Below are 18298 nucleotides of genomic sequence, written 5' to 3'. Positions count from 1 at the left end.
AGGTTGACAATTGAGAGTTGTTGTTGTGAGCGTTATCGTTATCATTATTTATCATTATTATTACTGTTATTAAATCTGCTCAGTGCTGGGCACACAGTTGTCCAGACTCCCGTTAGCTGCAGAACCCCCTGCTGCCATCACATACGTCCTGCTTTGTCTTCGTGTTTTTTTCCTGCAGTCAGTTTTTAGCCAGACCGGTGATGGTCGCTTACCCACTTGACGTGCATGGCGCATATAGCAGGCAGCATCAGAAGTGGAGTCCCCACTGCTAGGCCCATCTCTGGGTGTCACAGCCAGCTTCCCCCGGGAATAGTTGCCCTTTTATATATATGCTTGAAGAAAGAACAGGGAATCACAACATGTTCCTGTGCTCTTAGAGCTGGACCCGGTGGATCACAATACACTGTTGCCTCTTGGAGCTACTGACTTCACTGATGTTACAGATGGCCCAAATCAGCAAAATAATAGGAAACTGGAAGCTCCCATTGCTTGGCCACCTTGTGGGCGATCCCAGTGGATGACCACAGTGACAGCAGCCCCAGGAAGCCCTTGCAGTCGTTGCCAAGACCATTTTCTCTTCCTTCGATCCGTCAGGGAGGTGCCCCAGGAGCAGCAGCTGGGGCTGTGCGGCAGCCAGGGCACCAGAGGGTCCCCTCTGGGACCCCCAGAGCAGCTCTGCCTTCCTGCCAGCCCCTCCCAGGCAGCCGTGCCTGCTGCCTGAGCTGGGCTCACCGCTGGGCTGCAGCAGCAGCAGGCTTTGGTTTGCCGCGGGGTGTGCCCAGGAGCAGCTCTGGTCGCTGCGCTTGGGTGCTTCGGGCACGGCAGGGGCTGGAGCAGGCTTCGTTTTACAGTGTGACATCGGAGTCTGGAACAAAGTCACGTTCGTCTTTCTGGATGTCTGGAAAAATCCCCCGATGGTATTAATTCTCAGTGAAGGCAAACTTTTAAAGTAGGTGTTGTTTATCAGTGCCTTTCTGGTGTGTTTAGTCTGCAGAGCCTTCCCCTGTAAGTCCAGCGTCTGTCATCCCTTCTAACCCTTGCGCCTTCCTCATGCCTCGCCTGGGAGAGCAGGGGGGGCTGCTGGCTGAGGTCACAGCTCCCCTTCTTTCAGCTGGACGCCACCAAGCTCTCTGGATCGGCACGAGGACTGGGTGAGAAGCCCCCAAGCAGCACGCTGGGACGCGTGGTGCCAGCCCCCCGCTCACTGCCCAGCTTGCTGCAGGAGATGCAAACCAGCTGCTGCCCTGGCGTTCCTGGGTCTTGCTGCTGGCCATCACAGCCCTCCAGGAAACTGATTATTTTAACCCGGGAGTATCTTTTCGTGCTACAAAACTTTTTGGAGAAGTAGAATTAAAACATGCTGCGAATTAATTTTTTTTTCTTGAGAATCAAGGCGTTATCTCTGCAAAGCACAGCCTTTGTCATTTTCTGCTTGGATTGGTTTTGAAGTGGGAAATTGTCAGCAGCATTGTTCATGCGAGTAAAATTACAAATAAGCCACCAAGTACTTGCACATAAACACGGTAGAGATGCTAGGACTGGGCACAGCATGGCTGAGGCATTTTGGCCAAGTTTGGTTTGTTTGGAAGCGCGCGGTCAGGCTTTTTGCGCCCCGTGCTTGGGGCTGTCACGGGTCCCCAGGCACCTCGTGGCAGGGGGCAGCTGGGCATGGGGGGAGCGGTGGTTTGCAGTCGGCAGCGTTTTGTCAGGTTTGGGGACACCCGGGCACACTTCTGGTACACGCACAGGTCTGCACGTACCGGCACGCTCCCCAGGTGCTCCCCTGGACGCTGCTCCAGCCCGGAGCGTGCTTGCACAATCCCGGCAGGGCAGAGAGGAGGCAGTTTGTACCCTCGCTCCTGCGGGCACAGGAGGACAGGCAAGTGGTCTCTTCGCCCTCTCCCCCCACTGGAGTGTCTGGCAGCAGAAAGCCATACAGCCGGGGGGCTACCCGGGTTGCTCCTGCATCGGGCTGGTGTCCCTTCCATCCCCAGGAGCACCCCAGCACGCTCCACAGCCCGTGGGCTGTGCTTTCGGAGAACTCCATGGGAAATAACCCAGTAAATCTTGTTTTCACAGATCGTTTTATAGCGCTTGAAAAAATATGTAAGGAAAGTGGATTTTTGTCTGGTGTGCAAAAAGCAGCCCTTAGGGGCCACGTCAGAGATGAACAGAGGGAACCAACTTGGCTTAAATTAAAGAAAAAAGAATGAAACTCATTTTTGTGGTTTCACCCATGCATACTTTTCTTGATTTAGGCTCAGCACTACATTTGGTGTTCAGGGCACTTGTGGCTTTCCAAGTTTCTCAGCTTTCCAACTGCTTATCAGTTTTTTTGTCTGCTTTGTGCCCACTTGCTCTTCGGAGGTACCGTCAGCACACGCACGGGCTAAGTGCAGGCAGGAGGTGACCAGCAGTGTTATTTTCATTGGTAGTGTGTATATGCAACATACAAGATGATATAAAATACCGTATTTTTCGAAGACAGTAGATTTTCCTTTTTTTTTTTTTTTAATGGGTCTTTTTTAACAGGAAGTAGTATAAGGCTTTGCTAATTATTTGCTCTGCAGCTGCTTCTGAGCACAAGTCCTGGAGCAGCTGGAGCCGAGTTCAGAGCTCGTTTCAGGCAAGATGAAGGCATCTGCCGCTGTGCTGAGTTATTACTGCCGGGGGATCTTGTGCCAGGAGTGTTTGAGTGGTTTGTGCGGTAGGAGAGAAAAACTTGTACCTGGATTCATAAAATAAGGGTCAAGGCACTTTTCAGTAACCAAAGTAGGGTGCAAGAGCTGTCAGTATAGACACGAAATAGGTGTCTGCTGGTGTCCTGCACTTGAAAGTGAGCAAGTAATCAATAGCCCCGATTTCTATCAGTAAGAAAGAAAGGTGTCGCGTTGTTATGCTTCCATAGTGATGAATCTCAGCAGGAACCAGAAAAGAAGGGTTTTTTTTAGTTTCTTTTGAAACTTTACAAAATGACACCGATGAAGACGGTCCCCTTTTGTGGCAGTGGTTGGACAGGAACCCAGAGTCCTTCAGGCCAGACCTGGAGCTGTGTCACTCCCTAGGGATGGGGCCGGTGCTGTGCTTATGAGCTCAAACAGCTAGGCATGGTTAGAGGCGTCCTGGGGCAAGCTGCTGTGGGTGCTGAGGCTTGTCCCCAAGGGTTGGGTCGTTACAGTAATTCTTGGAGCAAAATGCACGTGTGGAAAATAGAAGATTGCTGGATTGCCAACCAGTCATGGCCACTAGTCAATACACGCTGAAACAATTCCCCCTCTCTTCTGTGTGCTGCCCTTTTTATTTTTTTGAATTATAGCGTTTCCCTTGCGCACGTTTTTTAATTTCTTGCTGTGCTGAGCTGCTGTTAATAAGGAAGAAGTTTCTGTCCTTTCTCTTAAAAGCTGCCACGTCGCGGCACTGCCATCGCTGTCACGGGGCTCTCAGCATCCAGACCGGAGGCATCTGCATAAGCTCCTTCCATGCTGATTTGTTTGTAATAATCTATTTATCTGCTCTAATAATCTACTCTACTTTCTCTGCACTTTCCTGATAAGTGAAATTCTATTTGAATAAAACCCAGTGCTTATAAATTCCTGGTTTCAGACAGAAGTATGTTTTAATAGCTGGTCTCAGATCTGCTTAAAAGCAGATTTCATGGTAGAAATGTTAATGAAGCTTCAACAGCAACAACTGGCAGCCATTCTGAGGAATTTGGGGTTGTATATTTGGGTGGCGGAGGTCAGGAAATAGTTTTGTGCCATCTGAATCTATTTTTGTCAGCAAAATTAATATTTTATGCCTTTTTTTTTTTTTAATGTGTACTGCTGTGAAAGTTTCTGCATCAGCTAATCTTCTAAAGCAGTCTGTGAGGCTCAGATTTCAAAGTCGTTACCCAAAAGGTCACATCCTGATTTAATACCATTAGTGTAAACCCAGGATAATTTAGCTGCTGTGGATGGAGGTGCTTGTCATTTCAGTTTTTTGATCCTAATATAAATCTAGCCACGAGTAGGTTGCATTTGTGAAGCTAATGCCGTGTTCCTGAGCACATCCCAGGAAGGCTAAGATTCCGTTCTTACACTGACTGCATCCTCCCTATGTGGTGAAGCTCACCTCTCTCCAGGAAGGCTCTGGGCATTTCAGCTAGTCCACTTGAAAACAGGGATGTGGAAAGAATGTTTGTCAAGCTTTCTTTGCCATAATTTTGTGGATTATCATTCACGTTTCTAGATTTGATACGTTTTCCATTTCTTAGGACTGCCAGAAGCATATATATTCGTGTGTTCATATGCAGCAATCCTAAATCACACTCTTTTTTAAACCTTCTTATGCCTTCTTATGACACGCTGTTAAAGCTGGTTAGAGGATTTCATGTAGCTGTAGACTTGCCACGTGTCCAAAAAAAACCAAACAACCCCAAGTCAAAAAAAAAAAACTATGTGAAAGTGAATATATGGATTTTCCACAGTACACACAGAATGAATCAAGAATGCTAAATTAAAAGACAAACAAACATATTAATTATGCATTTCTCTATTTTCCCACTGGATCATATCTCAGTGGGATCTTTTAGATTGGAGCCTTTTGAGGGAATGTTAATATTTTATGTAATAAGGAATAATAAATAGCAGTAAAATGCAGCTTGAATGATTAAATCTCTGAAGGAGTGGAGCTTGTACCAATCTGTCCCCCACGGGACATGTTCACCATAACTTAGGTGGTGTTTTTTGTTTGTTTTGGTTTTGTTTGTTTTACCAAACAGCATGATGTTGTATACTGGGGCATATATATCTCTGTTTAGAGGAATCCTTTTGAGATGGCTTTTATCTTTTGTATTTATTCTTTTATTTTGGGTGTTGGTAGTAAAGAAATAAGTCATTAATACATTCTAAAACGCGTTCTGACCTACCAGTCAGCATGACATGACTATTAAGACTGGATATATTGCTTGTAATAACTTCTGAGTGAGTGCCTTGCTCCTTTTCTACCCTCCTTCCCTCAGAATGTAATATGAATGATATGCTTCTAGAAGTAGCTAAATATTTTGCTAGGATTAATAGAAGGAAGTAAATATTGCCTTTTTTTTTTCCTTTCAGGTTGTCCTTGTTCTCCTTTTCAAATCAAATGTCACATTGACTCAAATCCAGCATTGGAAGCATGTGGGGAGCTGCAGCATATCAGCCCAGCGCAATGTATCCATCAAACTGGAAGGAAGCCCAAGACCAAAGCTCCACTGGCCAAAATGCATCCTCTGCAGAAACCCCAAGGCAAGTGGCTTTGACCTCCTAGCAACTGTGCAAGCTTCTATCACACATGATGTGTAATATTTTTAATTCTTTCTTTTTTAAGTCACAGCAAAGTAGTTATTTTATGTTCTAAGGTTCAAATACAACTAGTAGGATTTTATTATTTTCATTTTTCCCTTGTTACATAGCATCTTGGGGAAGCCCTGAAGAAGAATTGGTTCAGGAATAACAGATTAACTTGTTGATTTATATTTCCTTTACTGCTATTAAATGTCATGCAGCTGTGAAATCGAAGTTTAATTTAGCAATAGTGTTTTCATTCTCTATCTTTTTTTAAAGTTTTAGAATAGCTTATTGTTTAAACCTGGATCTGTTTTCCATTTATAGTAAGAACTGTGTGTAGCAACAGGAAATGCTGAAATGGAATGAATGTATTTTAAAAATGAGAAATACGAGCTAAGGCAGTCACATTCATGGGTAGCGTGTGGGCTGTGGTAATTCCACAGTCCCGCCAGACTCAGAGTGAAATAGGTGACAACCCCAATCTATGGTAGAAGAGAAGTCAGGAAGAACCATGATCTAGCAAGTTTTCTGGTCTCCCCAGACCCTTTTTTGACAGGTCCCAGTCAAAATTCCCATGGGACGCTGTCACCTATTACCCAGTACTTGAAAATCAGACGTTACCTCAGACCGAGCCAACTTAGCCAAAGCTACAAATCATCACTACAAGACTTGGTCGTGAATGTGCCAGTCATGTTCCTTAAAGATACTTTCACATAAAATTTAAATAATGATTTTATCATTTCACTGCATTTCTTTATAATGAAAATAGTTTTTAAAATTACCTGCAATGGGCATACATATAACAGTAGAGAACAATGTATAAGATCCTTTGCAAGGTTGGGAGGTGGCTTTTTTTTTTCCTTTGCCATTATTGACTTTGTAAATTAGAAATGGCTTCTTCTCCTGAGAAGTGGGAGTTGCCACCCACTAGATCAGGTTGCCCAGGGCCTTGTCCAACCTGGCATTGAGCACTTCCAGGGACTGGGGCATCCACAGCTTCTCCGGGCAGTCTGTGCCAGTGCCTCACCACTCTCTGAGTGAAGAATTTCCTCCTCACCTCTAATCTAAATTTCTTGCCTTTTGTTTAAAACCATTCCTCCTTGTCCTATCATTATCTGCCTGAGCAAAAAGTTGCTCTCCATCTGTTTTATAAGTCCCCTTTAAGTACAGAAAAGCTGCAATGAGATCTCCCCGGAGCCTTCTGTAGGCTGAACAGCCCCAGCTCTCTCAGCCTTTCTCCCTAGTAGAAGTGCTCCACCCTCTTGATCATCTTTGTGGCCCTCCTGCGGACCCGTTCTAACAGCCTCATATCCTTCTTGATCTGGGATCTCAGGCCTGGATCCAGGCGTCCATGTGGTGCCTCACAAGGGCAGAGCAGAGGGGGACAGTCCCCTCCCTCCCCTGCTGCCCACCCCTCTGGTGTTGCAGCCCAGGACACAGTGGGCCTTCTGGGCTGCAAGCACGCGCTGCTGGCTCATGTTGAGCCTTTCGTCCACCAGAACCCCCAAGTCCTCTGTAGGGCTGCTCTCAATGAGTTCTTCTCCCAGTCTGTACTCACGTCTGGGATTGCCCCAGCCCAGGTGCGCCATGTGCTTGGCCTTGTTGAACCTCATTATGTTCCTGTGGGCCCACTTCTCCAGCTTGTCCAGGTCCCTTTGGATGGCATGCCTTCCTTCTGGTGTATCAACCACACCACTCAGCTTGGTGTCATCTTCAGACTTGCTGAGGGTACACTCAAGCCCACTGATTGTGTCATTGATAAAGACATTAAACAGTCCCGGTCCCAGGACAGACCCCTGAGGGACACCGCTCGTCAGTGGCCTGCATCTGGACACAGAGCCACTGACCACCACCCTCTGGGTGCGGCCTTTGAGCCAACTCCTTATCCACCGAATGGTCCACCCTTCGAATCTCTCTCTCTCTCCAATTTGGAGAGCAGGATGTCATGTGGGACCATGCCAAAGGCCTTACAGAAGTCCATGTAGATGACACCAGTCGGTCTTCCCTTGTCAACTGATGCAGTAGGGCAGTCAGTGCGCTGGGAGGGCTGAGGTAGCACAAAGGCTGAGACGCTTAAGTCACAGTAAAGGAAGAGTCCTTATTCCCTGCTGTTTTACAGAGCCAGGGCCAAGCCTGGGCTATAACTTCTCCCAGATATTTAACCTTGCCTTCCCCTTTTCTATTTCTGTCATGCTGCTTCTCATTATTTCACTTGTTTCTTCTGCAACAAAGGCTGTGTGTCTTGGTTTCTGCCTGCTCCAAATAGCACTGGGCTGCTATGTCAAATCTTCAGAGGGGAGGAGGATTGGGGAAGTGCCATTCCAGTGCGTGGCTTCAGCTATCAGGCACCACCTGAACATGTCCCATGACACTAATCTCTTCTTTGTGGCTGCCTTTTTTCCCGTTCTCCACCAGTTTACCTGTCTGTGCGCAGGGAGGGCCCTGGAAGCTGCCTCCAAGTCGTGCTGCTGTGCTCGGGCCCCGGTGTGAGGGTGAGAGGCAGAAGGGGAGTTCAAAGTAGAGTGACGAAATAGCAGCACTACTTCCTGCAAGGGCTGGGATCGTGGAAGGTGGCTTCAGAGCAGGGGTAGGGGTTGTGGCTGAGCTCCCACGTTGGGTCCTGTATCCACAGCTGAAAGCAGCATCTATTGTTTTTTCAGGAGTGACTGTTCATTTAGTCCTTGTGGTGATATAGATACAGATTGAGCTCATCTACTATTGTTCCTTTTTAGCATGCAAATCTATCATTCACTTCTTTTGTAGAAGCCTAAATTGATTTTGAATTTAAAAGTCTGTAAAATTGACAGAGAGGTAACGAATGTGTGCCCTGTCATTTAATGGATTTTGTCATGTGCTCACGAGTGGGAATTGGCAAATTGGTTATGCTTTTTGAATGCTTTTCACACAACGATGTAATGTGGATTTTGAAAAGCCTATCTTGTCTTTTCCCATGAGTTATAAATAGATGTCTGTGTGTTTATAGGTGAGGCAGAGCTGCCTGGCTGTTGTGATATTGAAGGCTGTTTCCTTGAAAATTCCGAATGTAGGCTCTGTGTGTCAGCTCTTCAGCACATATCTTTTGTGGTTTAAATTTTGCTTTGTAAGTAGCATTTAAGAAAGCCAGCGACTTTGACTCTGTGCTGATGTGTCTGTTTCTCAAAATTACATTGGCAAATAACAAAAATCAGAACAGAAGGGAACACTTTTTCTTCCTTCTTAGTACGGCATATCATATACTGTAGAGTGTAATTTCTCAAATGATTCAGGTGGAGTCCACTAACAGGAAAGATTTAAAGGAAAGGTTTAAAATGTTTTCAAGTGTTTACATGGATAGAAATGACATGCATTATTGTTACTGTAAATACTTTGGCAGAGACAATGAAGTTCACCTTTTGAGTGTTGCAGGCCAGTTACAAGCTCTTAAGGGCCTAATAAGAGATGTAGGGTAGGTTATTGCCTCTGTCTGTCACACGATACTGCTTTTATAAAGAGCATAAATAATTTTTCTGCTTAACTGTTAGTTGTGTGTAAGACAGGTTTCGTGGTGGTGTTTTCAAAATCAAACTATAACACCTTTAATTTAAGACAGGAATTCCAAATGGTTTTGGACACGGGGCAAGTTGGTCATTTTATAGGAAGTGTCCCATTAGGGCTCAAATCATTAGAAAATGTGATTTTGTTCTTTGGTGCTGAAATGACCCCAGTAATGTAGGTAGTTTTAAATCTGCCTATATTCAGAGCTCAAAAACTCTAGCAGTTCTTCATCACTGACCTCAGGCAGCGATTGCCTATAGCTAGAGGAGGGAGGATGCTGAGGCTGACCTGGAGCTTAACACAGTCGGCTTTCTGCAGGGTAGGGACAACGGCAGTTGACTTATTTTGGGTGTATATGCCTCCATTATCTTCCTAAAGAAAGTAACCCTGAAATTGCATTCAGAACAGTTGCTAATTAAAGCTCCATTACAATATTAATCACATTATGCTGATGTGCCATATGGACCATTTAAAAATTGGAAATGCTTGAAGTAAATTGTTCTTGAAAGCATTGTTTAATAAAAATCATATGTAGAGTTTCCTAATTTGTTTATTAACTCTTTGGATAGTCTAGATCAGAAGGGCTATTTGGCAGTACTGCTCCAAGTAGCGTGCGCCTTGGGAGTGATTGCACTGGTGGTTTTCCTACCTCCTCCTGTAAGGTCTGCTTATGTGAAGCTGGTTTCACTGTATGAAACTGTAACAGCACGTGAACCTGTTGCCATGGGTTACTGCTTGCGTGTTTCCAAACCCATTTACCCTGCAACAATATAAGGTCTGAATACATTTTTTTAAAATGACTTTTTTTTTCCTTTTAATACTGTATTAGACTTTGCATCTTTGCCTCCCAATGAATTCTTAAGCAGAATGTATACATTCTTACAATGCGTTTTATTTATATAGTATATAGCTCAATGTAGAACCAAAAGAGGAAGGAAATTTATGAAGACTACACCACGGAAGAGATGGGGGAGGGAGAATGAGAGGAAGAAAAGCTATTATGTTCTGCTTGTGGGTTTTTTGGCCAAGCAAATACCAGGCACTGAAATCCATGGTGGGATTGTTTTTTGGTGGTTTGTTTTGTTTTTGCTTTTTTTTTTTTCTAGTATAAGAGGTTCAACAGAGTGCTAGAGTCTTGAAAAGTTATGGGAAGGGAAACTCGTGTGATTGAGATGGTGAGCCCATTTGCAAAAACTAAGTGTGAGCTGTGCATCCTGTTTGGTAACAAGGAAGCGGTAAATTTCTGAGCCGCTCTGTTCGTTAGCTCATCTGATACAACTGTAGAAATGCAAAATAGAAGACTGTCGTTTTTCTTTAGTGTACAGCAGTCTGCTTTTGTGTAAGAAATAGTTTGGAACTGCACCAGCATAAGTTATAAAGAAGGTTGAAAGAATGGATATTCTTCATTCTGCATTGCGTGCTTGGATTTTTTTTCTCAGTTTAGAATAACGAAGAGGGGAGATTTATCCTTGTGCTTTTTCCCTCTGTTTTATTAGTACCTCCTAAGCCTATACATCTCAAACCTGGGCAGGAAAGAATTCCTCCTGCACCTTCTCGGCCTTTACCAGCTGATCCCAAGTCGTCAAGGAGCATAGTGCCTGGAGAGGAAGAAATACCAATATCAGCAGGAGTCAACACTCTCATTGAGAAATTTGAAAGTATTAGGTAAATATGTCTTTGAGATCTGCTCTAATCTGTCTTTTACAATTTTAACTTAAAATATTACAAGAGAAAACGTTGATTGTAATCATCGTTAGAAACTCCTTTCAGGATGTTTTCTTCTGAAAGTGCAAAACTTGACTGACTACAGAAGAGTTTTTTATAAAAGCATGTATTTCAGTGATTATTAGTTTGTAACTTGGAGCTGAAGGTCCAATGAATTTAAGTATTCTACCACAAGTAAGTAGTCCAGAGTCTGCTTTTGGTAAGTTGTCTTGATATCAAATTGTTTTCACCTTATAGGAAATTGTGCTATAAAATAATTGAGTTTTCTGTCTAAGATTCAGTAAATGTCAGACTTACTGTTATGTTGCTTCTTGGAGGCAGGGGATAGTTCGATGTCAGTGTATTGTGAAATGGCATAATATATAATTGTTTCTTGAAACTTTATATACAAAAGATGTTAAATAGGGTTGTGTATGTGTATATAAATATATGTAAAGCAACTCCTTTTACAAACACAAAAATCCTCTCCAAAGACCAAATCTGCCTGATGGAGCTAAGTGATTCATTTCATAAAGAGGGGGATAGGGACAGAGACACTGTACTGTGCCTTAGAATGTACTATCACCTGGGTGAATCTAGTAAGGCCTCTTCAGATAGAAAGTAATGCATTCTTGTGCTTCAGAAACATCCCCTCTCTGGCAGAAAATAACTTGCTGGAAAAGCTTTGTTCTGTTGGAGAGGTTGAGTTGTTGTTTAAACAAGCCCATAAACAAATGGTTCTTTTAAAAGATGGTTCTCCTTGCCACAAACCTTCAAACTAAACTGTTCTTCAAGGCCACGTGGGGAGTGTTAAAGATCTGGGATTCTAATGGTACTCTTTCAGCTAAACTTATGGCTAGGAGTGATATGCTTTTACCTGAAATTGTTGGGTGAATGTTGTTCCAGTGATGTGTTTGCACGCCTCCTAGGATTATGAGGGGGCTGTAAGAAGTACAGCTTGAATCAGATGACAGTCAGGCCCTGTCTCTTTTGAGGCACTTCTGAAGTCTCTGAGTGTTAATAGGAATGACTGGGGTGCTTTCTCTTCACCTGCAGGCAACCTGTACATATTCTTCAAAGGAACCAGCTAAATTTAGCTCTTAAGATGGAGCCTGGCCTGGACTCATCCAAACAACCGAGCTCGTGTGACTGTGACATGGTAGCTTCCAGCGGCTGTTCGACAAATGAAAAAAGTGAGCCAGATGAAAATGAGCCAGACGTACCGTGCAGTGCGGATCTATCTAACACAGACATAATGAAAATTAAAGAGCTAAGCATAGGCGATAACAAAAGCCATGAAGACTGTACTGCTGTGAATGTGAGCAAAGAACCCTCTAGAGAGCTTAGCAATAAAGACTCAACTGCAGAACTGAGCAGTAATGGTAAAATTCCTAACAGAGACAGTGGCATTGACAGCCCTTCTTGTAGCGTGGCAGGAGAAACTTTCCCCAACGAAGAAGGTGCAGAACAGAAGAAGCCCAGCGTGGCTGGGAATCTGGGGGAAATGGAACCAGACAAAAAGGGCCCCAAATCTTCCTCTGCAGAGCAGAAGAGAGACTCCACGCAGGATGAAGACAGTGACATTGATGAAGGAAGTAGTGAGGAACAAGAGACGGCAGAAGTGCCAAAGTTAGAGTATTTGGATGTAAACAAGGTAAGGTAGTGTGTTACTTCTGTGTTCTCTGGAGCCAGTTCCTGACTCCGGCTAGAGATTCCTTGCATCACTCTGGTCTGTTGTTTGGGTCTTATTGTTCGATTGTTTTTATGTCAGAGGATCATGACAGTCATTGATTTCCTGTTTGATGCAGGTCTTAACTTGTTCCCAATCTAGACTAACTTGCAGAAAGGTTTCCAGTCTTGATTTAGTGTAAGGTTTAATGTAAGAGAGTCCATCACAGCCAGAGGTAAGATATTAAAATTTAAGTGCTTTTGTGGGTAAAGACTTGCACCTTGTGTTTTTTGTTTGAATTTGTGCAGGTTTAGCTCCTCACTTGATCACTAGATCATGTTGCTTTCAGCAGGGCTCCATGGTAAGCAGGGGGCTAACTGGATACTGAATGTTGCAGGAATAGGGTCTTGCATGCTGGAGGGACTTGCATGTTGAAAATCTCTTCTAGCAGGTTTTTTATTTTTATTTCTTAAGAAGCCTGTGTTTCTTTTGGTGTGACTACTACTCGAGTGCAAAAAGTTGTTTTCAGGGTAGTTACTCTTATCAAATTACTCTTCATGTAACTCTAGCTAGAAGAGATTTTCCTTGAATGCAGAGTAATGGAGTCCATGCTGTTGTGCATTTGCTACAGCTGTATAGTGTTAACGGCAGATTCATTCGATTATCTGCTTATCAAGACGGTTATTTTTTAGAAATAAGATAGGTTAGATTTTTCAGAAAAATAAAACACAAGATGCTTAGAGCAAAACATCTGCAAAATATTCCCCTTCTTGTTCGGTGGATAGTTTCAGAGTACAATTAATGCTCTGGGGTGTTGCCTTTTTCCAAGAATAGAAGACAGTGTGATGAGACAAACATACCTACAGGAAGGTATGAAAAAGCCCCAGACTTTTTCTAGTGAATGCACTGCTTTATGCTGCAGTTCTTCCTCTTTATTTCAAGCTCAGGCTTGTGTGATTGGACTCGCCTTCCCTTCATGTGATTCAAATGCCAGCATTGTCGTCTGGGACTGGTGTTGCCCCTGCAATACTTAACAGCTGTACTGCTCGTTTTGCAAATTCAGTGATGTCAAACTCAAATTAATCTGACTTTTTATCACCCTGTCCTTTACATGAAAGTTGCTGTGTTAACAACTGAAAAATGCAAGACTTCATATTCTCAGGGTAACTAAAGAATCGACTTTCTGAAAGAAGGGAAATCCCATCACTACACCAGCTTGAGTAAGAGGAACCCTGCTGTCCAGGAGCACTAGGTACTGTCTCGGTGTGCCAGAGGCAGGTGTTGCTGCCCACCCGAACCTCGCTGCAGGGGGCCCAGGACTTACTGTGTGTTGACAGATCCAAGTGCCAGAAGCTCTGCCTGAGTCCCACAGACCCATCAGGCAGAAACACCGGTTTTGGTGTCAGTGACGCCATCGCTGTCAGAGTAATAGCTGACTTGAAAGCAACACTTCGGAGTTTGTTCTGGTAAATACTGCTTGTCAAAGTGAAAGTTGGTTGTATCCCAAGCCCTGTAATGACCTGTAATACCCAGCCCCACCATACACGGCGACACAATTTTCCTACATAATTGCAATATCTTAGATTGATGTAGCTAGTGGTTTTTATCCTAGAGGGACCAAAGCACACCAGAGCCTTGACTCAGGTTTCACAGTCTCCAAAATCCCTTGACTCCCACCATTATCCTGGCCAGAAGGGAGCCTGAATGCTGTGCCCATCACCCCGCTGTGCTGCGGTTTGGTGGTGGGCATGGACTGGAATGGGCGATGAAACATCTAGCAGAGAGTAAGGGCTGCACGAACCAGCTCTGCTTGGCCAGACCTGACTGCTTTCTGTAGATGGAGAGGGTGTGATCTCTGCCTGTCTGTGGGTCTGTAGTCTCACCTGGCAGCTGGGGCAGACTCCGGAGGAGGAGCCCATCAGACTGTCTCCCCTTCCCAGGAGCAGGCGAGAGCTCCCCTAACTCAGCCCTGACCGCCTTCAGCTGGGCTCGGAAGGCTGTGGTGCACAGGGCCTTGGGCTTGTGCAGGAGTAAATCCGTGACAGTATGAGACAGGATCCAGCAGGACTGCAGGGTCTAAGCTGCCAAAGACCTGTGTTCTACCTTGTGTGTGAGAAGTTAGTGTGGGGTCCTCCAGAAAGCGCTTAATGAGAGAGATTCCTACTGGCTTCCGTTAGGACTTCACGTCCATTGTGTTCACCAACGTTTGGTGCCTCTTCAGCAGCTTGTGGGAGGAAGCTTGTTTACATCTCCGGTGGGCAGCATCACCACCGCAGTCCAGGGCTTCTGTCTGCTGCTCTTCACTTTCCCTGATGTATATGCTTATACATAAATATGCATGCTGTGAAATACTTCAGTTATTTCATATTCTCAATAGATAGGTATGGGCGTATATGCAACTGAAATATTTTTAAAATTATTATTAGTTGCAACATGCCAGCAAGAAAATAATGCATTAAATTAGAAAATCTTTAATCTAGTCATTAAATTTACATTTAAGTTCGGGCTAGGCACGCAGTATCAAACCAGCTGTGGCAAACCCAAGTGGAAGACTTCACTGTATCATTAAGAAGTGCTTTACTGACAAACACCACAAACACTTACTTTTGTAGGAGCAGAGTTTTAGTGGCTGTTTTAAAATCTTGTTCCTTAGGCTAAATGTCCATAGAGAATGAAATAATGCTGATAAAACACTGAGGAGGTCATGCTTTTCTGTAGTGTGCTTGGTGAATTTATAAAAGGGAGAGATCTCTAGAGGAGGAAATGCTTTTCAGTCTAACAAGTTAATGTGTTTTAATCTCGATGAATTAGTACAGGAGGGCAGGTGTGACATCTATGTGATGCACTTCAGGGTCTTCCTTGCCCTTTGACTTGATTTCAGTTTCAGAAGGCAGTTTGAGAATGACCATGCTCCGCTAAGTTAATTTGTTTTTGCAGCCACGTGGGAAGGGGAAGGCCTAGATTTGCTGCATCCGCTGTAGTGTAAGGATTGTGCCCTCTTCTGGGGATGCAGCGTGTACCAGCTGAGGTCCTGCAAAGCCAACTCATGTGTTACGTGTTCACAGCATCCTCCCGGTCTTCTGTTGCAGACGGGGGCACTGTGGGGTGAGTCAGTACAGGTAAAGGGCAGTGGCATCCCACGAGGAGAGCCAGCTTGATGATTTGAAGCTGACGTGTTCTGTGGTTACTCTGAGACTGGAAGTTTGCATCACCCTTGAGAAACCTGGTGATTTTCCACAAAATAATGTACCTGGCCCTGGGAGAGAAAGAGAGGAGAGCTCAGTCAGCACCAACTGTGGTATGAGAGCAGCAGAGATCCCTTAATCCTCCAGGAGGTTGTCCTGGGGGAGAGCTGTGTGTCAGGAGCCAACAGCTTTGTTCCTGCTTCCCCCTTTCTGCCTCTAGTAGCAGGCTTTGCAGCTGCACACGGAGGTAACCAGCACTCTAATTAAACATTCAGGTTTTCCAGAAAGCTTTGTTATAGTTGGAGGAGGATGCATAAGAAGTACAGCTGCAGAATGCTTTAATGATGGCTCAGTAATTCCTAGGATATCAAGTTAAGTGAAGTTCATGAATAAACATAAGTAGAGAAAAAAAAAATCAGTTTTGCTTTTTTCTTCTCTAATTTTCTACTTCAGATCTCTCTCCATCCAGCACCCGGGCTTTCACGCATCCCATTGCTGGTGAAGTAACGCTGCCTGATGCATGACTTGTACTGTTTTATTTAGTCTAGCTTTAGCTCTGGAGTGTGATGTGGCTTCCTTTGGGAGTCTGCTGCGGAGTCTAACAGATCTCACTTATTAGCGCACAATTATTGGATGGTTTAAAGTCGCAGGAGTGCCTTACTGGGATTGCTAGGGATCTGTTAGCAAAATGAAAATGAACGAGGGGAGCTTATTAATTTTGATAGCATCTCAGAAAATGTCAGGAGCTGCGAGAGCTGAGGCATGTTAGCCTTGATGGTTACAAAAAAAGAAATGACAAAAGTGGGACTGAGGGGCTGTCGTGCTCTGCAGCCCGCTACCCGAGGCTTCCGCTGAGCAGTCGACTGCCTGGGAGCAGTGGAGCAATGCTTCTGAGACGGCGAATGCTCCTTCATATCTCCTTATTCAGATATTTTTCACTAAGAGTAATAAATGCTCATTAATAATCCCCCCAAAATGCCTTTCTCCATCTGTCCTGCTTCCTGAGAACCTGCTGTGTAAAATAATAGTAATCATCAAGTCCCCCGTGGCCTTGTGCAGCCGCTGACGTGTTCTCCTTCTGCCTGCATTTCACTGGATTTTCGCTTCTGATTTCATAGTACAGATTGTGTTGGAAAATTTGACTTGCAGTCCTGCTAGTCAGGCCTTTGGGTAAGATTATCTCCACGTACGTTCTGAAAAAAAGATTTTTGCTTGGCCTTGAAGAGGATGTGAAGTTATTATCTCCACTTCCTGATGTGACACTAGGGAACGTGGCCAAAATAATGGTGTGTTTTGTTTTTTTTTGTCTGCCTCCTGACTTGTTCTGTCAGTGGGCTTAGAGCAAGTTAGTGAAAGGGGGCTTTGTATTTGGGGGTTTATGTTTGTTTGATAATTCAGTGGTACTTCTGAAGCCCATAGATAAATCCACACAAGTTACCCAGTACGCAGAACTGTGTGGGTCGGTGGTTTAGTCATAACGCTGGTTAAGAAGAATCAGATTTGTTCTCATCACCATTTTTTTGGAATATGCTAAGTAAAATAAGATCTCCTAGCACAGGGTAACTTTTCCATATTGTTTTCAGCACTTTCAAGTAGGAAGTTGTCTGTAATCTTTGGGGACCTTCTGTGTTCTTTGTAGCAGTGGCTGTTGACGGGGAGCTTGTGTTTTTAAAGCGTAGCCGTGTTCTGATTTTAACCTAGCCATATCCCAGCTTTCCTGCATGATTTGCTGAAAGCCTCTTGCAACAGAGATGCGAACTGAACATAGTCACCTACAACCAACAGTAAGAGAAACAGTTGCTGCAGGCAAAATTGCTGCCCAAATTTTCTCTCATTGAGCCTCTGAGGTTTCTTTTCCTGTTTTATTTTTCCTTTAAATTTTCACCTCAGATTTGCTTCTCATGATAGCCAGGTCAGCCTTCGTGCCTGGGTGCCAAGTCCCCATCCAGGCGAGGCGCTGCCTGCTGTGCGTGAAGCCTGAGGAAGGAACCGGGATGGTCGAGCCGTCACGGGTTGTCCTGTGTTTGTCTTCTGCCTTCGCTGGCATGGCCAAACTGACTGGTAGTTAACGGCGGAGGTTAATAAATAAACAAATAAATAGATAAATAGTGGTTGTGGTGGTTGAAGAGCAGGCTTGTGCGGTGCCTGGAGGATGGGGAGCCTGCAGTGGGTGTTGCAGGGAGCAGCAGGTGAGGCTGATGCCCAGGTTAGCCCGACGCCATCGCTCCTGCCCCCCAGGCAGCCGAGCTGTGCGGGAGGCCGGCAGTGCCCTGGCTGACTGCGCCCTGCGCTGCGCTTGGCAGGCACCGGGCAGGGCCGGGGGCAGGCGCGCAGGAAGCGGCGATGTGCTGGTGGCCGCTCTGTTGCACAAGTCGGCTTGGCGTCTGCCGTCACCCAGTTTGTGTCTGAGATTGTGGCGTTTGCCTATTTGCAGGTGTAAATGTACTCCCACCTAGGTGAGAATCTGCCCTTTGTGGTGCCGGTTGTTTCCAGGCTGGCATTTCCTTTTTCCTTAAAACGTTTTACGGACAGACACAGCTGAAAACAAGCTGTTGGACCTCCATACAGAAGTGAAAGAGCATCACGCAGCTGCTTCTTCAAGCACTGGAGTAGTAAGCTTCCTGTGTCACAAAATAAACACCGACTGCTTCCCTTTTCTCATCTTGCTTTTAACTCCACTGGCTAAACTGCTTTAAAAAGGTTCTGCAGTACTTCCACGGCTGTCAGGTGTGGCTGTGGAGAAGAGTTGTAACAGGCTGTGGCTGTGCCCACCCGTCATGGTGGGCAAAGCAGGAATGAGACACATTTACGAAGAGCAAAACAGCTTAAAATCCATATAAGGTGGGAGACTGAATATTTTGTTTCTGCATCATTTATATGCTTTACACATGGCAAAT

At 44.8% G+C, this 18298-nt stretch overlaps 1 protein-coding gene across 5 annotated transcripts in view; it reads left to right on the top strand.

The window, feature by feature from the left end:
* FGD3 (FYVE, RhoGEF and PH domain containing 3) overlaps positions 1–18298 on the top strand; it is a 111909-nt gene that overhangs the window by 53479 nt on the left and 40132 nt on the right. For all 5 annotated transcript variants that reach the window (XM_035558187.2, XM_035558190.2, XM_035558192.2 and 2 more), the window contains 3 exons: positions 5097–5267; positions 10340–10508; positions 11604–12201. In XM_035558187.2, the coding sequence (XP_035414080.1) occupies positions 5097–5267; positions 10340–10508; positions 11604–12201 (938 nt within the window). The remainder of the gene's footprint in view (positions 1–5096; positions 5268–10339; positions 10509–11603; positions 12202–18298) is intronic.

Source organism: Cygnus atratus, chromosome 10 (genome assembly GCF_013377495.2).
Source record: "Cygnus atratus isolate AKBS03 ecotype Queensland, Australia chromosome 10, CAtr_DNAZoo_HiC_assembly, whole genome shotgun sequence".
Classification (NCBI taxonomy): domain Eukaryota; kingdom Metazoa; phylum Chordata; class Aves; order Anseriformes; family Anatidae; genus Cygnus; species Cygnus atratus.
Note: the sequence above shows the minus strand (reverse complement) of the source record. Positions and strands in the feature narration are given on the sequence as shown.